General features: G+C 36.3%; 2 protein-coding genes across 14 annotated transcripts in view; one reads left to right on the top strand and one right to left on the bottom strand.

Annotated features, from left to right (window-relative positions):
• Positions 1-3,215, top strand: part of LOC139139280 (tyrosine-protein kinase receptor Tie-1-like) — a 49,558-nt gene extending 46,343 nt beyond the window's left edge. For all 13 annotated transcript variants that reach the window (XM_070708134.1, XM_070708131.1, XM_070708133.1 and 10 more), the window contains one exon: positions 189-3,215. In XM_070708134.1, the coding sequence (XP_070564235.1) occupies positions 189-347 (159 nt within the window). In that variant the 3' untranslated portion in view covers positions 348-3,215. The remainder of the gene's footprint in view (positions 1-188) is intronic.
• Positions 2,884-26,024, bottom strand: LOC139139282 (adhesion G protein-coupled receptor L4-like). The gene is made up of 25 exons (XM_070708141.1): positions 25,834-26,024; positions 25,002-25,265; positions 24,495-24,560; positions 23,239-23,577; positions 20,443-20,641; positions 19,166-19,275; positions 18,089-18,238; positions 16,116-16,219; positions 15,518-15,709; positions 15,054-15,122; positions 14,545-14,656; positions 13,538-13,687; positions 12,951-13,147; positions 11,961-12,010; positions 11,012-11,135; positions 10,631-10,734; positions 10,109-10,211; positions 9,574-9,727; positions 8,902-8,968; positions 7,696-7,762; positions 7,281-7,375; positions 6,996-7,122; positions 6,673-6,843; positions 5,770-5,857; positions 2,884-5,160 (listed from the first exon to the last, which is right to left on the bottom strand). The coding sequence occupies exons 1-25, from the start codon at positions 25,961-25,963 to the stop codon at positions 5,132-5,134; spliced, it is 3,261 nt and encodes a 1,086-aa protein (XP_070564242.1). The 5' UTR covers positions 25,964-26,024; the 3' UTR covers positions 2,884-5,131.
• Positions 26,025-26,744: the final 720 nt, after the last annotated feature.

Below are 26,744 nucleotides of genomic sequence, written 5' to 3'. Positions count from 1 at the left end.
AAACATATAAAGTATCACATCCGTATATTGGCATATTTTCCGAATATGCCAAAAGTCGAACCATCAACGCCTGAAGCGAAATACTGACTGACATGTTTGTTTTCTAACAACAAAAATACATGAAACAGTTGTAGTATATTTAATTTTGGCGGGTACACTTTTTATCGCTGCCTTTTCTACTCTTTCAGCCTTATGTCAATATGAGTGTAGACGATAAGTTCAAGTACGTCGATATCAACTCAACAGAGGAGGCAGAACATGCTAGTAAAGCAACGGCCAACGAACCAGCCGAGAGAGATCGCCTGCTATCTGGCGAAGCTTGTGCTCCAGGCTCAGCCGAGTGCTAATGTTGGTCACGTGATCAAAGTCTAATTAGCAGTATCTTTTTTGCATTTACTTACTAAGATATAGTCCAATCTTTAGAGAGATGTTTTGGATTCCTGTTATCAAGCCATATTGTCTTTGAAAATGTCCGTGCTCCAATTTTCCCATTTGTGCTGTATTTGGTCGAATAAATTTACGCGCGGACATATTTCAGTTGCAACTCGAATTGGAAAAGTTTCAGTAAGCATTGTTACATAAGTTGCACTTGATTTCAAACCATATTATCAGGAAAAATGCGAAAAAGATATGGCTAATGGGGCTTTAATTGGATGAAGTTATTTCGGATTCGTGATAAACTACAGTGTCGAGTTGACAGTATGATACAATACGCTATTTTCATGGAAGCTCGCAAAATACGTCACCAGTCATTCAATCCATGTTTAACGCAAATTGCGACGAAACGATAGATATTTTTAATCTCCTGACCAAATGTTGCGATCATTCTACCTAGAAGAGTAGACACTTTTAAACTAGCTAATGAATTTAGTTTTAGTCTTCCTATACTTGTGTGAATATTTCAATATTTTTCCGTGGGCATTATCGCGGAGAATAACCGCCGTTTTGTATTTGAAATATCGGAGCATAACAGGAAATTTGCCTCGCATCCGAAATCTGCAATATTACTCCACATTTTATGCTTGACTACGAATGAGAATAATTTGAGGATTGCTTGAGGGCAGTTTTTTTCAAAAGATTAATTCATTTTAATGTACCTCACATATTTTTCTTGGTCCTTAAAACATTCACGTGTTTATTTTGGATCATTATGCATATTGCAAAAATGCTAAACACAATCACAAAGATTTATTGAAGAAGTCGATTGAATTATAATTTTTGAAATTCGAAACTTCTATCTATTTTAGTGCATTGCCAATACACATGAACAAAGGCAATTTAAGAGACTTTTTGAGTCTCTGTATATTACTTGAATGTTGTCTTTCAGACACTTTTGTCACTGCCGATTTTCAGCATTTTACTTTGACATTTAGGGAAGAGTAGATTTTTGTAGAGAGTTATTTGTAAAGTGTGATGTCAACAAGTCGGTGATGTAATTTTAGTTTTCCCGACGCAAACAATGACATATCGAATGTCAAAATATTCCGTGTCAGTACATTCCATCACCAAGGCAAATTTATATGTATAGTTTTGTAAATAGGACTTTGCAGACCGTGAAGTGTGCCTTTGAAATATCTCGTCTCATTTTTAAATGTATTTTTTTTAATCAAATTATATACAAAAATAATAGTAGGGAAAAGGAAAGGGATGGTGGATATGTAAATAGCGTAGGTAGTAGTGGCAAAGGTCACGTAATTATTCGTAAGCAATCATTTCAAAACTTTTCTTTACACATGCGTTTCGTAAACTTATTTTCATCGGATATGATACCTAAATCTGAAGCATTACTCTCTGACACGCTTGCGATGTCGTTTGAGGAAAGTTTTTGTACTATCATGCTTAACGGATCAAGTAGGCCCTTGGTTTAACCAAGGGATGCCATGCCCCCCGCACGATTTCAAAATTAAAAGGACTATACTGTGAATTTTGATAATATTTACAATAATTTTGTTCTGAAATCAAATCGTGTTCTTCCGCTTCTCCCCAAAACATGATGTCGTACCAAGCATTATAGACAATGTATTGTGTACATGAGCAAAACTACCGGAAGATTTCGTCCTGTCTGTGCTCTTAGGTAAATACATAAACATAACAGTGGTCGGTATTTATTTTATAGGGATCATCTCATAGGGTAAGACAGCTGATAGAAGTAGACCCTGACAAAGGTTTTGATTGGTGTGAAAGTATTCGCACAGTGGCATACTAATGAACATGTCACAAGTCAAATGTTATGTATCCGACCGAACTTAAAGGGGAAGTCCGTAATCCTTTGCTCTAGCATTGAGTATTTACATAGTGTTAGCTTCTGTTTTCCATGGAAATTGTAATCAAGTTGATTGATGTACTTTAAATACGGCTGATAAATAGCCTGTCCCTTTCATATACCGACCACGTTTGACATGACAAAATGTAATATAGTTGTTGAGAAATCATTTCTAAAATTCCGAACTCCAACCTAATGGATATTACTCTCATACTATATAGGCAATACTGACAAATTCAACTCTATAAATTCAAACATGATTATGGGGAGTAGAACACGAAAATACATTTTCATTAAGAATAAAATGCTGGAAATAACATTAATTTACAGCTATGAACGGTTAGGGTTTTACAATGGAGCCGAGCATCATTTTGATGTTGACTTTTATTGGATATTTAATGATATATTTAAAAAAATTGTCAACGTGTGGATCGACCATCATATGTCAGGTTTTTTCATGAATTCCAATTTTACACATATAATGATACAATATTGCTCTTCAAGTTTCCATCGGTGATATAGTCAATACAAGATTCTGTACTGACGATAGAATATTTCTAAGCGTTGAACAACTTCCCAGGCGGAAGCTGTTGTCAATAGAAGCCAGTGATGAGAACGGATATGTTCGTGTATTTTATTGAGTTTTGAAAAATACCATTTACAGGACTTAAGTACCATAATTTTTTTAACATATTTTGTAATGTTTCAATAAATTTAACATAATCGATTTTCGATGCAATTTGCGTAGCTTTCTCCTTAAAAGAGGAAGAATTTAGTAATTTTTTTGATATTACAATTTACATGTATGTACAATTTAAAACCGGATACTGCAGTCTCGTCACTATAATGCGAATACGAATTTCAAAGCATATAGAGCGCTATTTTGATAAAATGCACTTTATTATGTCTGATGTCATTGATTTTATTAGTCAATAAAACTGATTGGGACAAATGGTTCATTCATGATGTTTTTTTAATGTAAGTCATACCGAGGCAATTCGGAGCTAATTCGTTAATGAAGTGAATAATCATTATCTAGGATTTGAATTGATGCGATATGTCTTCAGTGATTGCTTTGAACTGCCGTTCTGCATCTCTTTTCTCCCTTGTTGCGCAAGCGTCTGTCATTTATATCTGAATACAAAACCGACGTTTTACCATTTTACTTCAGCAGGACGGAGAAACTTCGTTGTTTTCAATAACAAATGTCTTGCTTAAGCAACATAAAGATACAATTATCCAAAACATTGAAAAGGATCGACCTTGTTCCTTGACGGGTTTTCCTCAAAAAATCTCCCGAAGTAATCGCTGCCAAACATCCAAGATTGAAATTGTCATGAATATTCATTTCTTAGAAAAAAAAAAAACATTTCTTGGAATAAATTTACTACTACACATTTAAAGCATTTAAAATAATTATCACATCATTCTCTAGTTTGATTAATTCCTCGGATTAGATATATACAATTATATGACTCTTATGAAAATTGTGATGTTCTAGTTTTATCCTTAAGCTTATTTAAAGACACGCACGTGAAAATATTAATTTTTTTTCTGCATTTGAGCTACAGCTGCAATATCTACGAAATTTCTCTCTCTTTTTTATTCTAAAACAGACAGAAAATGTGTTAATGAAGGCATGTAGATGTATCTGCAGTACTGATATGTTGACGTGCGGGGTTCAGCGTCTACGACAGCACAAGTTACAATACACTAACAAAGCCATTATGGCTTAACTCCAAATTGAGAAATTCTCCTTCTGCTAAATTTCAAGCAGATGTCTCTATGTAAAGGTCACACATATATTTGGTAAGTGTCTAGGCCTGAAATGGCAAAGACACTACATTACATTATTGTATCTTTTTTTGTCTAATGTGACCAACTGCTCATGTTGTTTGTTGTCTGCAACATACTGCATTGTAAGTCATTAGATCCCATTTCCTTCCCTGGTTGTAGATTATAATAATAAATGCTTCCTTACATAATTTATGGTATATGCCAAATATTAAATCATCAACATATTTAGGCTATACATGTTATGTGTATACACAATGTGTGATAGAATTCTGATGATCGATAGTTTGATATATTTCAGTAAGCAGAACAACATAAATAATTTCTCATATGAAACAAACATAATCGAAATAATTTGAAAAATCTAACGACTTTGTCCCTTTCACAATATATTAGGAGAAGTTTACAGCAGCTGTGAAGTCACAATTTGAAACTATCCCCAGCCCATTACCCTGCAATAGTACTGGAGAGACAATGAATGCACTGAAATCCTGACAAAAAGAGAGATATTTGTTAATGGCGAAAAGATTAATTCTTCTTGTAAAATTCCCCCTTTTCATTTGAATTATTGTCGCAAGGGAGATTATATTTAAGTTTCCCCCTTGGGGTCATATGATAACATATTGCTTGTGTATTTGATTTGTCATTGAACACTCTTTATTCTCTTGAAAAGAATGAAAACTAGGCTGTTGTACTTTAAAAGTTCATACACACATTAGATATTTGCATCTAGCAAATAATGATACAAGTTGAACGCTGAATAAAATATTTCTAAAGTTGAGTTTGTAATCGATAAACGTAATCTATTCAGTGCAGCTGTATCGTTAATAGAACATCGTGGAAAAATTACAGTCAATGTCCACGATCTTCGGATTACGTAACTGAGCTATAGTAACGTATGATATTCAATAGATACCAGAGAAGAGAATAATACACATAGATTTTCTTGACACAGTTACCAGGTATCCAACGGTGTTTCACATTTTTGCCGAGTAACAGCCAGTCGGAGAAAAGTCTTGCACGGCTATACATAACTTTTGACTTCCAGTGATGAAGATTCGACGCGGGATTCACTCATGAGAAGAAGGCTTTATTTCTCAAACCTGGTTAATTAGAAAAACCATAAAGAACCTAGTGTAATGTTATGTAGAAGTGTGGCGTTCACAGACGTTTGAAAAACATTATGAATTATGATGGTAGCACGAAATACAACAATGACTGCGGCAACCATGAAATGCAAATTTACAACTAGCGCAATGTCTTTGGAAAGGCTCTGTATTAATACGTTCTAAATACCAAACAACATTCTGTGACAAGTGTGCGAAAGCACTTTGTTCACTTATAATGATATGACCTTACTGTCTTACGTCACAGAGCGTACTTATATTAAGTAACCCTCGGCTTACGTAGAGTTCATGCATTCTTCAGATTGCTTGAGTATGTTGTTTTCGGTTTTTCAGTTATTCAACAAGGTGACTCAAACGTATAATTCTTGTGTGAATCTAAACGATGAGAGTCTGGGATCCGCGCTGAGTAAATCTTCACTTCCTAAAATTTAATTATCAACAGACGATTACGGCATCAAGCCTTAAAGCATTACCTCTTACCTAAAGCCAGTGTAAGCTGTAAGAACAAGTCAGGTAGCAAACTCAAATATTTTATATGCATGATTGCGGAACGAATGCCAGTGTATAATATACTCATTCTCTCACCTTTGTCTTCTTTATGTTCTGAAAGCTGTAAGCTCTCCGATATCGTAGTGACACCGCTGTTATTCGCATCAACGTGTTGGTCATTAACCTTCAACAGATCAAAACCAAAGAAAACTGTCAGTTTGTTGGACACTAAAATTCTACAGTAATACCCTGAGCTTGCTTCACAATATTTGGAAATTATATTATAGCTTTTTCATCAATGCCAGTAAATATTGTGACATTATTCCCCAGATTGTTATTAATAATGTATCCGATTATCCGGTATTGTGGCCCCAGATGTTCTCTACATCTAAAAATTAATTGGTATTGCCAAAACTATCAAATAATACAAATAATGTACCCCCTCCCGGCCCATAATGGACTAAAGTAAACTTTGCGCTCCATACTGTACGAGGCGAGTTTGTTTCCGCCATTATGCATATGGGCCGGGAGGTTTGGTGGGGGTACATCCCTTCACTTGATATTTATTCATTTAAAGCTACTCCGAATGACAGGATAAAAGTGTCAATTTAAATCTTCAAATTAAAAACCCCATTTCTCAACTTCATTAAAGCTTCGTAAATGTAACTTTTAACGCATTAATCGTAAGGTTTTTGTTTTACTCCAAAATTATGTACATGCCGAGATATATACTTTGTATTGAATTTGTCAACGCAGCCGTATGGCTATAATATGTCAGCTGTATGGCTATTATAAGCTTATGCAATGTTTTTGTCGACATCGGAATTTGCGCTGGACTAGATTTAGTTTGAAAGCAACAACAATGGATTTTGTTCGCTAAGGCAAATATTTTGTAAGTTTATTTCAACGTACTTTAGGGAGAACAAGAAAGTACATTTGGTAAGGAATCAAAATTAAATGAAAATCAAAGGTTATAGTTACTGTTTTTTCATTGTATACCTGTTGTGGAGGCGTTGTAGTACTGGCTTGCGGAGCGGTAGACTGAGGAAAGTGCTCCAAGTATTTGCTACGAATGAAGCTGGGCACACGGTGCGACCGACGAATTCTTCTCCCGATCTCCTTCTGTACTCGTTCGTTCATGAAGCAGTGAAATATGAATATGAACATACCCTGAAACCAAACCAAGCATACAAACCGTGAAAAAATATTGTAGAAGTGTGACTCACAATATTGTTGCTAGCACGATTATCTTCCGTGAGTTTTTGAAATATCCTGAGTCTGATATACTATCATTGTTTTGAGATGCTGTTTTCTTTACTTGCCTGGAAAGCGTTGAGAACGGTAAAGATGTACGCCATGATCACAGAATCCTCACCGACAAAGAGAAGACCTATCACCCACGTGACTCCAAGTATACAAACCAATATCACGGCTCCTTTCACCCAGATTCTGTAGATATGAAATAATAATGCATTTAGTTATTTACAGAAGATCTGATACCAAATGTAGAGTGAACTATGGTGATAGCATGTAAAAGAACGCTGGCTACTTTGAAAGGCAAATACAACACTGCCGTAAATGTCTTTGAAGGCATAACATTGATATACCTGGCTTTCGTTACTGCATCTCCGTCTCGCTTCATCGCTAAAGTACGATGTGAATACGCAACGCGTAATGCCATACATAGAAATACCAAGTTGATCTGTTTTCATGTAAGAATAAAGAAAACACAAATGTTAATATATTCAGAAATAAAAGGTCAAAATTTCATTTCTTAGCATTGCCTAATATTGCAAAACAAAAATTTACGAAATATAACAAATTATAATGATGCGGATGAGTAAAAAACGTTACTTTTGCAACTTTGTTGCAAGTATATTTGGAGGTTGTTGCACAGAGGACAAGTGCAGAAGACTTATACAACAAATCAAAAGCTATTGGCAACTTGATGGGCTTGAACAAGGCAACCATTTTTGTGACTTGCTATATGAACAATGGAAATCTGCATAATTGTATACATACAGCGGCAATTGCAGTGACAGGTCCGACAAAACTCCAGATTAATCCAGCCGTTGTCTCCAGCCAACACCTGAAAACAAATGGTACAATGTGTATTATCATTATCGTCATCAAAAGTTTCTGCCCGGTACACGATGAAAACACTCGCATCCTTGATGCATTGGTCTTTCCACTCACGACTTGCACTTGTAAGCTGAGATACTCGAATCCTGGCGCAGGACTGAAAAACACAGTAACTTTGTGTAGAAATTGATGATAATTGTTATGGTCAAACATGTGATATTCTGTATCTCTGTCTTTCGAAGATGGTAAAGGAGTACACATGAAATTGATTTTGGTATGTGTGGTTACATGAAAACCCGTTGTTGACAAACTCAGAGAATTCCTGGCTGAAAATGACCTCCAGTGCAAACTTGAAGAATTGAGTTATCACATATGATTTCATAGACTTTTATTTTAAGAGTCTTCCAGGGAGGATTTGAAAGAAGACGTCACTTCATTTTCAGAAAATTTAAAGCTTAACAAACCCCACAAAACTTAAATAATTTAACTCAAAGATTAGAGTACAAAGATTCACTCTGCAAGTATGATTTCGTTCACTATGGTGAAAGGTAAGATTATTCGGCAGACGACCATCAAACACAATATGTATTGCTCGTTTTGGTATTCTGCAGCCTCCGTACTTAAAAGTATGACAACTTCCTCGTAATGCTAAGATGAAAAAGGATTATTTGTATCTGGTCCCTGACATCTAACAAACGGGATGTGGTGATGCGATGTACTTTTATTTTACTGGCCACTTAGGTATACGTTTATCACAACAATTAATTTATACACACTCTCAAACATTCTCTCGTCCTCGTTCGCTTTTATTTTTATAAGAAGAAGGCAGGTTTATATAAAGTCTATTAGTCTAACTGCTTTGTGACCCCTTTAGTCGGGGTACTGAGCTTTGTGAATGTAAAATATTATAACTATTTCAGAAACGTACTCCTAAAGGAAAATACACGATTCGCAGCGTTCAAAGTGATGCGCCCGATGGTCAGAAACAAATCTAACTTCTCTGGGCTAACCTCAAAGTTATCTGCCCCAACTCTCAAATCAATTTCTCCTTTCAACTGGAAAACTGTTAGGAAAAATTAAGGGTGTGTGTAACACGATCAGACTTAAACTTCTTTAGCATTTTCTACCAACCAATCCAATACTTACAAAAAATCATTGCCATATCCTTCATATCGCACTCCAACAGATATACCGACAATTATCGCAGGTAAACCTGAAACATAACATAGATTATATTTATTTCAGGCACAAAGCTGATGTAAAGATGATGAGGTACAAAATACATGCCAAATTCATTTCTTTATCTTGGACTACTTCTTTCGCTTTTGGATACAGTCATTTTCTAGGTTTAATATCAACATGACGGACCTCCATCATATAATTAAGGTAGAGCGCGCCTCGGGGCAGATATTTGGACAATCAAACTTTGCAATTCCTTTCTGATTTATCACTCATGGGGGACCATTTTAAAGCTCTTGGTAAAAGAAAACTTTTTACTGCCTTAGTTTTTCGAAATTCGAAAATTTCATTTTTCTATATAGCGTTAACACAGGAATGGCAGCCATTTTGAATTTCAAATATCGGTAAATCTTTGGTTAGTTGTTTCTCTCGTACCAAAATTTGCATGGTGAACCCCGATTTTTATTCTTGATTTTGAAAGAGAATGGTTGAAAAATTCCTTGAGGAAAGTTTGAGCAAAAGTTTAAGTCTTTCATTTTTAGGTACACACTACCTTAATTCTATCACAGAGTATTCGTTGGTTAGGTAATAATGTGAATTAGTTGTCTTTACTTCTACACACAGTAACGAGTAACTTACCATACCCGGCAAGGTAGTACAGGTAAATGCGTGATTTCTCTTGCGCGAATACGCGCACCAGCATGATGTACAGCTGAATTCCCTCCAAGCACATCCATGAAAATGAAGCCAAGAAGAAATAGTGCATGAACCCAGCCATGACAGAACACACAATCTGCAAGTACGATATGGCAATACTGGTAAATTAATAAAGTAATAATGGTAGAAGGTTTCAAAGAAGATTATGTGGAATTCAATAACGTCAAATAAAGTATGAAAAACAGAGTGAAGTTTGTTCAGGATGGGGGAATGCAATGTGCTTTAAGAAGATTTACTTTGTCGGGGATTTAGAGGGATATTTGGCCTGTTATTAGTCTCAAATTAGATGTAGCGTTCTCATCTCATTGTCTTCTTGCAATGATGATAATTCATTATATTTTTCAAATTTTACAGACTATAGTCGAAAGCAGCTTTGGTTTTTACATTATTTTGGAATATAATCTTGACCTGTTACTGATGTATCAACTTCTCTTCTTTTAAATAAACGATAACTGACCTCGTTTTCTGTTCTGCCGATACCAACAACGAAAAGAAGCTCGGCAACAAGTAAACAGATGCAGAGGTTTCTATGGATAGTGTTACGCACACACCACAGTGATCTAGAGAAAAAGATTGAAAATACAACTGATCCAGCAGGATAAAAGGAATGATAAATGATCTTATGAAGATTATAGTGCAAAATAAAGCACACATCTTTACACAAATGTATGTAATATTTACCAATGTCTTTGAATCTCTCAAATAGGTTTGATATTTATACAGAAAGTAAAAAAGTATCGATAATGGCAAATCAGAGTGACAGGATCCCTCTCATAAGTATCCGATAAGACTTAGTAGCTTAACATGAAACCCATCAAAGGTCAAACACTTGATATTTACTGGAATATTATTATAAAAGAATACACCATCTTTTACTGCACCAGACGATATAGATCTCGTTCTCCATTCCATCCCCTATGACTGTCTCTGACTTAATCAGTTTTCAGCGGTATCATTGGGCCGCGTTTGTTTGTCTTACCTGAAAGCAGAGAAGACTACGACGCAGATTGAAAGGCAGATTATTGATATGATGCAGCCTATATAGGTAATAATGGTCAATGCTGTATTATGGGTATCTGAAAGCTGATATTGTAGAATTGACAGATGTAAAATGTTATATATACATATATATATATATATATATATATATATATATATATATATATATATATATATATATATATATTGTACAATTTTTTACTATGTATATGTATATGAGTAATTGAAGATAATACGACTTCTCATAGGGAAGATAAAAAGTGATTTGTAATTTACTGCTGTAGGTATCAATCCAAGGTGTAATATGATCGTCTAATTGCCAGAACAAATGTATGAAATCGAACAAAATTTGTTCTCTTACCGTTGTTCCATGGACATCCATCAAGACTGCAAAGTTGGTGAGGTGATTGCATGCACACATTGTGTGTGTTGTATTGCTGGTGATAACGTGGCATCCTGCTGTCGACCATTCACCTACCATTGTGCTGTGTACAAGGCATAACCATAGTAATAATTTTGTTGTAGCACTCACGTGGAGAAAATGTTTTCCGTGCTTGTACTGACTTATCGATAGTAAAAAAGGTAATGTGAATTTGCTGGTAAATGGTTTCAAACACAAATGAAATTACTGAGAACTGGAGAATCGTGTATCTCCTTACTTCTGGTTTGCGATGTAATATGTTTTTCGTATGTTATTTGACTATTTTTGAAGAGAATTAATGAACGACTTCCACGAATGTTCTATGTACCACAAACAAAAATATATAAATACCCATTTGAAGAAAAGTAAGCTAGAAACTATAACTCTCCCTCGTGTTTTACCTGCGAAGCCACCGAGCCATGTAAAAGACAAACACTGAAAACATTCGTAAACTCATGACGGGCAGACTACGAGGAGATGCTTGAAGTAGATCGTTTTAGCAGAAGACTATCATACATATATACTATAGTTGGCTTAGATTACACCATGGCGCAAGATGTACGTAAGTTGAATCATTAGGGACTGTGCTTAAATCAAAACTGGAGATATAAACCGGGCAAACATACATGCAGATGAAATTGGACAGTGACGAACAGGCGAGCAATGATATCATCGAATATGATAGGTTTATCACAGGTACAATTAAAGGCATGGTTCAGGCGTCAGATTGTCTTGCCTGGAAATTTACTTGCTGGATTACAATTTCAATGGAAAACAAATTGCTATGACAACTTCATAATCCCCTTACAGACTAGAACAAACTCGATCCCTGGGATCGATTCAGTACCTTTAAGAACAATGTTGTGTTCAGGGATAGACATATACATACCTCTGTGTGTAATTCCAGAAAGCACACCTTGCGTCTTTAGTGTTATTTATCTGAAACAAGCGAAAGATGAAATCATCCTTCATCAAGTTTTAAAATGAAGATGACACAGATACAAGATGTCTACAAAATTCTCCAGGAATGGGATGATTCTCTAAAAAGTAGTGTATCATTCGCATACATGTGAATAATTTAGAGACAAGAATGTTTAAGTTTTTGAAATGATTTTAGTCCATACAGCATTATTACTCCTTGACCCCGGGTGTGTCATTGTGATAGGCAGAGCACACAGATACAAAGGTGCGTCATTCTAGTTGCCAGAGTACATTTATAAAGAGATGTATCATTCTGATTAGTAGAGTACATTGATACATAGATGTATCATTCTGATTGTACATTGATACCTAAATATACAGTGACAGGGTTTATTAGTATAGGATAAAGCCCGAGTACGAGGGCTCTTCTGGTATATAAATCCAACCCAACGATAAAATGTCGAGGCCGCAGGCCGAGACATTTTCTCGTAGGGTTGGACTTTATATACTAGAAGAGCCTGAGTACGAGGGTTTTATCCGACTTAAAAACTATCGCCCCTAACTGATATATTTTCGTTTTCAATGTGTTTACGTCAACCGTCCCCTTTGTCAATATAACATGTTTAGGATATGAATTAAAACCTTTATTTGTGAAATAGCCTTCCAAAGTAATGGAACATCCTATAAATGCCCTAGGGCACATTAGTTTATGTTTGTACCACCGCAGATTTTGTGTTGCAGCTGGTTTCTGCTTTGTTACCAAATTTGAATATTAGGGAAAAAACGTACCAGATGTCTACAGAATATGATATGTTCACTTTTGATTGGACAGTACTTTACTACGGCGCTGTCATTCGTTTCTGGAATTTGGTGACCAAGGCTTTACGAGTAAACACCCTAAATTGAGCACTCTGATTGGTCAATCAACAGTAGATAGTTTTTATCTGGAGAAACTAACCTGTAAATGCTTGAGGACAAAAACAATATTTTCATCGAATACTTTATGTGACATGTCATTGACGGTAGCAGCGATTACCATGGAATTGACTTTAGTTGACGGTGAGTTCAACGGTCTCTCAGAATTGGTGATGTTGTCTTCGGCGTTCAAAAGGTCTCCTAAATTTTTATATGCCACGAAGACGATCCTAGTTGACTCTGTGACGGATAAAATAAGACCCCTGATTACGAGTGTATTAATCACATGACATACAGGAAAGTATCCTTTTGTTGGTTTGTTGGTTTCAACCAAAGAATACAAATGAAGACAGTAGCAATCGATGGCAGGGAAAATCAGTTTTCGATGAATACTTTTTATCCCGTGACGTTATTGATATGCATGACTAGTATAAAGTTGCATATATACATTCTGTGAACGTAATCACTTAATGAATACAGACACGAGTCTGATGGTTGGCATTATACGTTTTTTATATCGTTGACAGGAATAAAAGAACACTTTATGGCTGCATGATAAAACGTTTAACTCCATCATTGAAGAATTAACAAACGAAAAATGCCATCTGCTAACTATTTTCTTTTGCTTACCAGATTCATTGGATCCTGAACCAAGCACAGACCTCGGTATGGTGATGGCGCCCTCAACCTCTCCTGTTTCAGTAGAACTGTCGCCAACAAATTCAAAACTGATGGGTCCATCACTCATATCCCCTGACTTTAACAGCAGTGCTTCAAGTACTGTAAAGGCATCAGAATATCAGACCACAAATTGCATGTTAGACATTGGTGTCATAAAATATTTGCATGAATGGTGCGTTTTGCTGCCAGTAAACGTGAGCTAGTTGACAGTCAGATCCCAGTATGTGCGTGAAGAGTTGTTTGGTTCATGAGATCATATTGTGTTGGTGCTCTGTTTTTAGATACCTGCGAAAGATTATAGACGTTGATGGCAGTGCAGTAATAATACATTTGAATCGATCAATGTATGTGGAGGTGCTGTGATCAGATATAAGATCTAAATTCATAAATACCGGATTGGTGAGGTGGGGGGGGGGGGGGTTGCAGGATTTGCATTCGAAAGCTTAATTTGTTTTATATCCCTAAATACCCTAAACAATGTTTCTAATTCCACCCTCTTTATCATCAAAAATCTAAAAATTGGCCCTACTACTATATTGCCAGTCACTATAAAACCAAAATTTTGATTATCTTTTTTCGGTATTCTTTCACTCTGTATCAAATCCAGTTTCCTGTTTTACATCCTATAACGTTGGAATATTCTGTACCCAGTATGCCAATACATCTTGTGTATGTGTACTGTGCATTTGTATCGATGGAAAATGAATTTCAGACTGTTTTGCTGATCATTTCAAAACGAGGCTCTGTATAGACATTGTACATCACGTCTTTATAAGCATAATATGTACAAGTATTTTCACACTTGCTCGGAAACTGACACACGGAAATAATTTATGTAATTAATATAATATATTTATATCATATATATATATATATATATATATATATATATATATATATATATATATATATATATATATATATATATTAATTTTATCAACTGTGCTAATACTCACCAATATTTGATTCGGTTATCTTAACACTTTCATCGTCCTTCAGGTGTTCTGCCAGGAGTAGAGCACTGGAGTCTACACTGTGAGTTAGTGACGTTGCTGACATGGCTTCACCCTGATGCATAGTTCAAAACAAATGTTACATGTAACTTTGGTATATCAAAATTCTTTCCAGCCATTTTTTATCGATTTGAAAGTTTATGAACAGATATATCCGAGATAACAGTACTTGCTATCTAAAACGATTACAATATTCAATAATAATTATTCACAATTATTATTTACTATAAGATTATTTCTGCCATAAACGAAAAATAGCCCAAATATCAAAGGTAAATGTTTATTTTACATAGCGCTGTTTTGTCAGGAAATTATTTGAGGCTTCGCTGGAAGTATAAAAGATTACTATTACGGTCACAGGTCACTGATTGGAGTTAGAGGCCGTTTCATATTATAAAGACGGATATGGAAAGGTTTGATTATTAAGTTATATTTCGAAAATAATGACTGACCCCCGGTATCTTTGACCATTCTTCAATATTAGTTTCTTTTAATAAGTTACTTCCAACACCGACGATTTCCTATAAACAAGAAATAAGAGCCGATAATACCCTTATAAATCAGTGTAATAACTCTCGGGTTTCTGCACAGATTATACACACTGAGATTATCAACGGACGTGTGTACATGTAGTCTTTGGTTGCATTGTTGTAAGTTACTCGCTCACCTGGACATAGCATGGAATCGTGTACGTAGTACAGGCTAGCGTCACTGCAGGTCATAACATACTAAGTGAACCATTATGTCATTACTATAATGATTCGCATAGATGACTCACGTCCACGTGATAGAGGGAACGTAATTGACTTGAACGTTTCCAAACAGGAGAGAAGAGCCCGGCTGTTTTTTTATTTCATTTTTGAATTTTAGAACGAAATAAACTACAATATCTATAAAAGATGAAAAGTTCACTGACCTCGGTAAAACTTTTAGTGCTGGTTTCTTTTTCGCTTTCATCCATTCCAGCTAGCTGTGATATGTGAAGATTGATCAGACTGTCTACGATATCAACAGTTTCTGTGATGTCTCGGCTACTCAAACTTTCTTCTGTATCTGTCTTCATTTCAACTCCAGCGGCTATTTCCGGTGCCGGGACATTGTCGTCGATCTGCGGCAGGAGAAAGAAAATCGTACGTATACTGAGTACCAATACAACGTAAAGTTGAATACTTTGTGAGCAAAATATGAATAATCAATTTTCTTCCTCAAAGTGATAAAACGCAGTGAAGCATCCCTTGGTCGACAACAGTTTTGGGTAACACCAGTTTTGATACGACGTTTAGAAGATTAACTAAGCAGCAGTAACAATGTTTTTGATACCGTCTTGAAAAAGCAGAATTGAAACGGAAAATTAATGCAAGCATTAGCGAAAAAAGTCAGATGGCAACATTGGTTTTAAAGTCATACTGTCGGTGTATGCTACTTTGTTAATTATGATTAAGCGCCTGACACAAACACATTTCAAGACTAAAATATACCTCATTATTCCAATTTAGAGTCAATCTATGTCTTACCATGTCATTGGCTCTGTTTAACCATGCAGAAACACAGCGTGAATAATCCGGTCCCACAGGGTCCCATTGAACTCCATCAACCAAGCAATCCCAGTAGACAATACCTGAAAGCAAAATTCTACATGAACATTCATCGTGGATAAGCCAGTTCTACTCCGTTAGGTACGTTGTCATAGTAACATCTTTCGCGCATGAAGGAGGATGACACGGAAATAGACCAATGGCATAATTGGCAGTACTTTTACGAGGCGATATCTCATGATTTTTATTTGCAAAAATAATCGAAACTATCAAGTAGCACAGACGATGGTCACGTCCATAAAATTGCCTATTAACAGAGCGTCAAGCATGAATGAGCACAAAAAACATTTTGGAGTTGAACAACAAAAGATTCAAAACCAGACTTTTGTTAGTGCGTTTAATTACAATATATATAAATATGTTTAAAGTTCATAAACTGAAACACGCTATCATTAAACACGCACTATGGAAACCATACACGCAAGCTCCAACTCGTGGAAACATTTTTTTCAGAATCTGGTTTATTTTGTACACTTCAAATTTCTTTTCTGTTTGAGTGTAGTGACTTTGAAGAGTAACGTACCATAGTAAAGTCTGTAATTAAGATAATGGATAGTAATGTTTGCATGGACATGTATTGTGTTGACGCATGAGTATTAGGTGGTGAGCGCTAAGAACAGAACTTGCTGATTATCAGCTTGGGGACTGACCAAAAATGGGTTTGCTGGTATGCCGTCACTATTAACAGCGAGACGGTGTAAAAGTTATGCAGACGTGTGATTTCTGTATCTTGCTGTTTCTATCGTCAGTGCTAATTCTGTCAGTTCTCACTGCTCCTAACTATTGCATGTGATGTAATATCATCACCATTGTGCAAAAATAGTGTGGTTAGTAATATGTTCCTATTGAACCCGTGCTGTGTTGCTATTGATTCAAGTTAGCGTAGTTTGACCGATTTGCAGCTAGGATTCAGAGAACTGTTCTTAGTCAAAAGTCGACGACATGGTCAAAAGGCAGTGACAAAAGCAAAGTATAATTTTACACCTTTTGTACATGTGAACTCGGCCATGTAAAAGTTCTCGGTGTTGCAGCAAGTAGACCCTGGCTGCAAAACGAAAAATTAAGTTTAATTGAGGCAAAACAATGCACAAGTTGGTCCGTAACTATATCACGACAGATGTGCCAAATCTAGCCCCTTCCGCAAAAACATCGGTAGAAACACCATTTTCTGTAGATAAGGTATTGGAGTCATTTGTATTGAGACTTTCATATGTGAGTAATCAGCAATGTTACCAATGTTCGAGCGGGAACAGCAGCCAGTGTGAATAGGTAAGTTTGTTTACGATAAGTAAGTTTGTTGACGATAGAACCTTTATCATGCCGGTGTTTCTAAAAGTAGTGATTGAGTATGAATTCGACTCTATAGTGAGTACAGGAGGCAAAGTCTGAGGACTTTCTTTTACTCGAGGATGTTGGAAAGTTAACTACCAATGATTTAGTTGTTCAAGTGATAAAGACTCGGACATGGGCTCAACTTGTGACATCACTGAATGAACAAATTTTCGCATGATGATAAGTAGACTGTAGATAATGCGGATAAACGAGTAGATTCAGTGTGATTGTCCAAAAACAACCGACAAAGAATTGCTGAAGTTAACAAGTAAAATCCCTACAATGTTAAGAAAGGTTATCACATTTCTAGGGGGCGTATCTACGTATTCGATAGTAGACATTGAAATTACTGCTACCTACCAAGGACCTTATAATCATAGACATTGTCGGTGCCTTCAGAGTAATTCACCGTGACACGAACATGTAGGGATATCGTAGTGTATACCTTTGAGAGTTTATAGATCGTTTTATAGCGGCCCTCCTGAACAGAATCTCATATTTTAAGAGTAACGTGTTCAGTGACATTTTGCATCTTTCTTAAAGTAAGATCATTTACATGCCTTCTTTGCCATCGGGACATAGTGCAGCCGCCGTGTGTCCAGTTTTAGTCTTCGGCCAATCAACACCATCTCTGCTAATTGCTTCACAATAAACAGGCGCTCGGATCTCAGGTATTCCAACTGGTGCTGGGTACCAGCTACGTGTTGGAACTGAAAAAAAAATTAATATTTCAATTTCGTGCTACGTGTGGCATCTATAGAAAAGACAAAACAATAAGTGTCCAGGCATTGGAGGGAAGGTGAATAAAAGTAGGTCATTATAATTATAAATTAATAAGTTGGATATTCATCGTTAAAATGATATTATCATTGTTGATATGAAGATTGTCAATAGGTGGATATGATGAAACTCAATTCAATATGAGCATGCGTTTCTTTCATTCATGGCGCCGCTTGCTTCACAACAAGAAAATATGACTAAAGATTCAGTCGAACTTGAAGTATTTCTACAGCTGCATATCAATACTATGTGTCACAAATCATGTGTTGGTTGTTTTAAGATCGATCTGATCCCTTTCTGAACAGAATATAAAGTTACCCCTTCAAGTCAAATATTTAACCCATAACTTTTGTTTGAAGTATTCTGGGAACACATCACTCGTACAGAGTCTAAATCTATGTTTACGATGATGGCATTGAACGAAAAAGATCGCGTCGGAACAGATGATTGCGATTCTACAAGCACCGAATATTGGGAATTCGAGAATTTTAAAATGATCTTCAATACGACTGGCGTTGAAAAACCGATGTTTCTGTCGATGACACGATAAGAAATACTTAGAATCTCTTTCAATGCCCAAACCTGTTAATTTGAATATATGTAGATTGATAAGCAACAATCACCATATTTCTGACCATGATGACACTCATCGTGTAAGCCGGCATGCACTTTCCATTACCGCAGTACAGTCACGTACTGCATTCGATAAGATGTTTGTCTACCCTGTAGCATCTGAATATATCTTAATTGCACCGTATGATTCATATAAGTCACGTAGCAGAGCGAAAATTGTGAGGAAACTAATCGGCCAAAGGAAGAAAACCAAAAGAAGACAATTTGTGAAACTCTATAACTACCTTGGCTGACACATCTATATCTGACCTCAAGATACTTATACGCTCCAGTGCAGGGATCTCCAAAGTACGAGTTGTCAGCAGATAAGCGACACCGTTGTTTGCCATTGCACCTAGGAAAAGCAAATAAGTGTAAATGTACAATATAAGAACTAGTTTCTGTCTCACAATTGCAGTATGCATGAAACTAATTACTGATATCACTTTGTACTTTAGGTAATCTATGTTCATAACGCTTTGCTTTTGCATTGAACATTTTTGTTTCTTGTGAATATATATATACATATATATATATATATATATATATATATATATATATAAAATATACAAATCTGCATGGGGTAATATGAGAATGGGTCTTATAGTGATACAAGATATAGTGGCACAGCTGATGCCTGATGCTCTAAATGCCAGCTACATAAATTATATTGCAGTATAAAAGTTTTACTAATTGACTTTAAAATTAGCTGAATATCCGCATTTGGGAATCGCTTAAGCAATAAAACGTTATTAACGTCCGGGAGGATACTTCTTGAGTATTTTTCATTTTTATGGGGCATTACTTATGACGTTTAAAGACAGGCTATGGACATATCCTGGTACTTTTATTACATCGATGGATTCTGTTTATTACAGCTACTAATTACACAAACCGCGAATCTAATCTTCTGTTAGATGAGCTTGATGAATAATGTATTGCGCTGTTATTCTGTTTAATTACACGTAAGACCAGCTTTGTAGAATTGAATGTGAGTCTGGAACTGGAGATGGAGACGGCCAGTAAAATGTAGATAATGTGCAGTAAATGATGTTCTAGGGAAAAGGCAGACGACATGTTGGCCAAGGCTAGAGTAAAGGAGTGATATGTATCAGCCATATATGTAAAGAGTAGGAATGAGGCTTGTAGGTGGATAGTGGGGCCAGCGTTATAACTATCGTTGATCGTCCTTATTACTGAAATGGCAACAGCATAAGTCCAATAATAATTACACTTTTTTCTTTTTTCAGCGGTTATCTCCTTGTGTAATACATGCGATAAGTATACTATTCCCTTGGGTTTTGGGGGTTAAGCCCGGTAGAGAGGAGTGAATGTAATAGTTTTGGTTAATTAACCCATTATTCCTGAATGTGCTTAACTCCAACTCTTTCATTAACTATTGGTCGACTCATTTACTTGAAAACATAGCCTCCCTGTTGTTATATCCACGACCACATATCAACAACATGTATGAGGGTCTAATGTCAAATCTAATGAGAGAGTCAATACACGGCATACTTACAAGTCGGAAACTACAGCTAATGACGTCATTGAACGACATTCCGGCGCAGGGGTACCTTGCACACTTGTGCAGATGCTTTCGTTCATTCTTCCGTAATTTGCATATTCAATGAAGATCCAAGGATTGTTCACGTTTGATGAACAACTGATTTCCTGGCCGCCATCTCTCTCACATTCAATGGTAGGTACAGTATTTAACTCTAGGTGAAAAGAAGCAAAATAAGCTACAAAAATTGCAGTTGTTGTACTGAGTGAGACTAATCATACCTCGTAAATATGGTTTTACACGAAAGGCAGAAAATTCAAGGTTTTGGTTTCATGCTAGGCCTCTTAGGAAAATTATGAGGCGACGTTAAGTTTTATTTCATTGCCTTTTTGCATGTGACAGTTAAACTACAGGTATAAAAATAAGAAAACAGGAATTTTTTATAGTAATTCTGATATGCAGTAACAATAATAAGTTCATTGTTACAGTTAGTCCAGAAGCGTAAAGTGCCTACACGTGATCTTCCAGCCCGATCCTTGTCATAACTGAAAATTGTTAATTATGACTCTGGATAATGGAAGTCTCGATGAAGTGTTTTAAAAGGGATACAGTGGTCGGAATTGCGCTCAAAGGTCGTATGGGGCCCATACGACCGATGTAAACACTGTATCCATTGCAATGAACGATGGTGCTTGTCAAAACATGTCTGTCATAATCTACATCGTGTAATTTAAATATTGGAGCTATAATAATGAGGTGCATCTAGATATTGTATACGAAATACATTGTGTGAAAACAAGAAACTCGCATAGGTGCAGTTCCGACGACTGTATCCCTTTAAGCGATGCGATATCAAGAGGGCATGCATAGCTCGACGAAGATGTAGGAGGTGACCTCACGTCGTTACAAGACACGCGACGGCAAAAGTGTCAAGATCCCATCATCGTGCATGGTTCCTATGCTTAAGGTTGTGCTGCACGTAACACAGCGTATTTTGCTCAAAATTGTTTGCAGAGATTAAAATATTGGCTGGGTTCACGTTTTAGCTTGTCAAGCAGTCGTAAGTTGGGTGAGAAAGACGTGTAAATTTATGCAAATTAATGCAAATCACCCGATATTCTGGCTTCTATGTTCATCCAAATTCAAGATTTCCAAAGAACTTAACTCAACCTAGGCTCGGTCAAATTTTCGGAAATTTTCACATTATTTTCTATAACGACTATAATAAAACGCCTATTTTGTTTGGCAATAAAGTTCTTACATTGTCAATAAGAGGCATTTCGAGTGTTAGCCTTTCAAACCCCTGCCATTTTAGAATGAGGATACATAATGCAAAATAAAATAGTTATTTTTCTACATGTATACTTGTTTCAAATAAAATGTTAAATTTCAGAAAGTTGCAAGTTTTTGACTTAAATTAATTTTTATCATAATACGAAAATTGAGGTTTTCTACCCCAATATATGTCTCTTTTATTCTTCGAGTAAACTGTTGCTACCATACTAGACTTTAGATTCTCTGCTTTCTGAAAATATAGTATGAGCGGGTTTCCCAGTCATCTTTGATGAGAAACATTGCTTTTAAAAAATGTGTTGATAACATGTATTTCCACCTCGACAGCTGTTGTAAACTGTATTAGTCTGTTTACTTTTCGCTTCAAATACGTCTGCTACTTCTATACGAATAAGCTCGTAATGTCCTTGCCCTTTCAAGTGTAGTAAAAACTAGATGATGAAATTTTCCTAGCTATCTCTCCATAGTGGACTTTACAACGAATACGTGTCCCACAGGGAGATATGAAAAGATCAAACTAACAAGAAGCTACTTTAGATGTAAACAAAAGTCCGCAGTTTCTATTTGATATCAAGCTGTTATAAATATCTTAAGCATTCATTACTGTAGCTATAGAAATAATTCGTCGACCTAATTATAAGCTCATATCATTCGTCCTCTACAAAAAGGTATTCAGACAAGATTATTATCAAAATCATGAAATTGGTCGCATGGCATTTTATCATGTTCAATAATTAAACCATAAACTTTGATAAAGTGTGGCACAGATCGTAACGATAATTATACGTCGATTTTGTCGATTTGTTAGTTCACAAAAAGACAAGAGTGATAGACGATCACATGATGAGGTGCTCCTGGACTTTCTCTACCAAGAAATGCCATGGTGTGTTGAGGTGAGAAGGCAATACTAATATAAGGTTTGAAATACATTGACAGAGGCAGCTGACACTGAGTATAAATTCCCAGTTTTACTTGAAATGCCATCGATTTCGAGAGCTTACCAATCCCAGTAAAGCTTACGAATTCTTCTTTGGTGCACACGACAAAGATTAACTTGATGAGATGCTCGTAGGAAAATTAGTTGTGCGATTAAAGGGATTCCCGACAGCTGCCACGAATCTGGGACAATACCGATATACCCATTTGAAGTGATTATTCTGTGACAGATGGCCCGATATTTGACATCTCGTTGTTTGTTAGAGCAGGATTGAATTTAGTTAGTGATAATAAACCCGTCCAATGTATCTAATTGAAGAAAAGTGATGTGCAGCGGCGGATATGGGTGAAAATATTGAATGGTAAGGTTTCAAGCCAGGGAGATGCTGCAGCTTTAGATTGGAAGTAAAATCTCGACCGAACGTTAAATTCGATGAAACGATATCCGTCCTTGTTGGTTGATGCATCTATCTATTATTCCTTTCATTGTAAACTAGACTGTGGAAAAAAGTACTCTTCTACCTCATTATACGATATTGAACCTCTGGTTCATTTAAGGGATACATGACATTGAGTCCTTACCACGACATTCATGTACAACTTCGGCGTACTTTGTAGTCTGAGGACAGATATCGGACATGAAACCCATAGTTGGACGCGAAACGCCAAATGAACACTCTTGTCGCCCTTCACAGTAGACAGACACGGCATGTTTTGCTCGACTGCTGTCAAAGCTGCAGTCGGATCGATCCGTGTTAGTAGTAGCCGACGGACAAACTGACACGTCGTGTAGCCACCGGCCATACTGGGCAGCCAATACGTGGATAGTACTAGTGTCACTGTTGCTTGTTGCATCAGATGATGGACAGCGAAGTGTCATTACGTCGTTATCACAGGCACGTGTCATATATTGTTCAGTATCTGTAACGTAAAAATGTATAATTTTTTCAGGTGATATCCACAAATCAATTCACCCACACTTTTGTCAAATATGTATTACCCGCCCTATAAACATACACAGTTAGAACACAGTTAGAAACGTTGATATGAACTTTTATTTGTGTGACCAATCTTTCCATCCTGTTTTATGGAAAATATATCGAAACATGTTGCTATTGTCTGTGTTGACTTGTTAGGTTTCCGAAGTGTCATTACGTCGTTATCACAGGCACGTGTCATATATTGTTCAGTATCTGTAACGTAAAAATGTATAATTTTTTCAGGTGATATCCACAAATCAATTCACCCACACTTTTGTCAAATATGTATTACCCGCCCTATAAACATACACAGTTAGAACACAGTTAGAAACGTTGATATGAACTTTTATTTGTGTGACCAATCTTTCCATCCTGTTTTATGGAAAATATATCGAAACATGTTGCTATTGTCTGTGTTGACTTGTTAGGTTTTCAAATTAGGAGCAGCGCTACTAACAGCGCCAGTTTTTAGTATTTCCTCAAACTTCCCTTTTTGTGAAATTCAGATTTACTCCATTCCTGCATGAGAGGATGTAATTTATGAAAGTGATATTGAGACATCGGGACAGTTTGGAGACTTATTACACAACAGCAAATAAAATTAGGTGCAATAATTTCAAATATTTATCGAGCCTGATTTCAAGTAAATCAATAGATGTGCAGACACGTTTTCCTGCCAACTGACCTACTTCCGTGAATAATTTCCACCGAGTTTACTTTGAGCCATGCCATGTAACATCTGTAACTTCACAATAGAATGGATAGTGCATGAAATATTATCCACTCCACTGAAAGCAAACAGAATCAAACATTCCTTTGACAAAACTCAATCGACCCAGAGAAGTGAAAAGTACATACCTGGTTGTTTGATTTCACAGTTATAGCCGCTATATCCGGGTCCACAAAGGCATTCATAGGTCCTTCCTAAAGAGAAGCGGTAGAGAAACACAACTCATATCTTGAAATTGGCCTTATCAAATGGGTCTCTTTCAACCCCGGATTCTCTCAATTCTACTTCTCTCTGGATAAGTTGTCAGACTGAGTGTGTCCGTCAAATGACTGTTACAGGTGAAGTAGAATAGGTCTATATGCAATAGTTTATCGTTTTACACACTACAGAGAATCTCAAATTCTCTATCTAAGTCACAGGTAAAATTCGTGCAGCTTACTAAAATGTTTCACTCCATTTAACTAAATTTATCCAAATGCTTGTAATTCTAACAGAGCTGTGTGTAGTCATTTCAATTTTATTGTAACTTTCTGATATGAACTTGCAAACTTCTTTCTTTCTACAAGTGAATTTAGGCAATAAATACTTCCATGCATATATTTAGTACATGGGAAATACCAGGGCTATAATCTCACCTTGTATCAACTGTTGTATGGAGAATTCACAAATAAAATATTTTTCATCGCCACAACGACTTGCTTGCCACCGGAAGTCGTAATCTTCAAGATATTGAGTGTTCAGCTCCAGACAGTCTTGCGTGCGCTGTTTGTCCTGTTCGGTTGACGATGCCTCGTCCCAACTGGTTATGATTGTGTCGGATCCGGTCCATACCCAAAGCCCCTCTTTTGCGATATCGTTGCCACCCGTCCAAAATCCGGTGGTCTTCTCGTCGGTAGATCCTAGTCAAAATTAATAAAACCCTTCATGTGGTATTACACTGGTAATGTTAATACACCTATATGACAGGACAATTAAGCCTTTATCACTTGAATACCACATACTCAATTAACAATGATAGTTCAGTTGAGCGCACTTTCACAACCAAGCATCGGACATCAATCTAATTTCATCATATTACTCTCCAGTATATGGAATGAAGTCAGGTGTCGCGGAAACTGTACCGGTGCTTAATATGCATGATGGGATGTTAAATTAACTTTTGACAGATCTAGAGTGCAGTTTGAACGGGTTGGCGTGAATGGTCTCTACCCGCACCAAGACAAATGATTCCATTCCGATCTAATTATTTACCTGCATGTCTAGTCTTGAGTACTAGCTGAATAAGACCAAATAAATGTGAAAGGCTAGGAAAATAGATTACAGTATTATTTGTTCATTTGCAACTTATTATGGACATAAAAGAAATATTGATCGAGGAATCGGACGGGGATATAACGTAATCGGCGTGAAGGTTATCTTGGTTAGTGGTTAATGAAATAGTGATTATCACTGAGCTGTGTGACTTACCATACAATTCGTTATTTATGATGTAAGACTTGACAACGTCCATTTCCTCTGCAGTTTCCAAAGCTACCAAACTTGCCGACACGTTAACACAAGCAATATTGGCTGCTTGCCAGCTAACAAGCCTCCTCATGAATTCAAAGCACGTATTATGGTAGCACACGACAGGATTTTCGTATCCGTGGGCTGTCAAGTCAAAAATAGCACGCAGCTGAACAGGAACATTCGTTAATTTTCCGGCGTGCAAGCGTTATACAGTTTTTATTCTGTTTCCGAAGATCTTTTGTTTATTGAGTATGATGCATATCTTCTCCCCCCCCCCTCTCTCTCACACAAGCACACACACACATACATGTTGTCGCATGTTCCATTAGTTTTTACAGACGCCTTGTATATGAAACTAAAAAGCTATCCTGAATAAACTCATTATGAGGTTGTAAAATTGTAGGTATTCAGTGGCAAAACAGTTTGGTAAAGAAAACATGACAAAGATACTAATTACTATATAATATTATATATATATATATATATATATATATATATATATATATATATATATATATATATATATATATATGACATTCGGCAGTTTTAAAACGAAAATCTTCTAACGTTTTATGCAAGCAATGTAGTGCATACGTCATGACGTTAATGCTACTTGTTGTTTCTCTCAAAGAAGTTGTTACATTAATTGATTGAAAGTTAGAGTCAGAGCTCAAGCAGGAAATTTCGCTGTAATAACTGTGAACGTAGTATGCATCAGTGCAGTGTTTACGTCTTAGCTGTACATTTTATTCACGGACTCTAATTAATCTGTTCACCTATGGACTAGTAAAGTGCAGCGCGCAGAAATTGGCATTTCCATCGCCCCCAACGATTCTAATCACCCAATTTAGATTAAGAAATAGTTGTCA

The sequence above is a fragment of the Ptychodera flava genome, chromosome 8, assembly GCF_041260155.1.
Source record: "Ptychodera flava strain L36383 chromosome 8, AS_Pfla_20210202, whole genome shotgun sequence".
NCBI classification, from domain to species: domain Eukaryota; kingdom Metazoa; phylum Hemichordata; class Enteropneusta; family Ptychoderidae; genus Ptychodera; species Ptychodera flava.
This window is presented reverse-complemented; position numbering and strand designations above follow the sequence as displayed.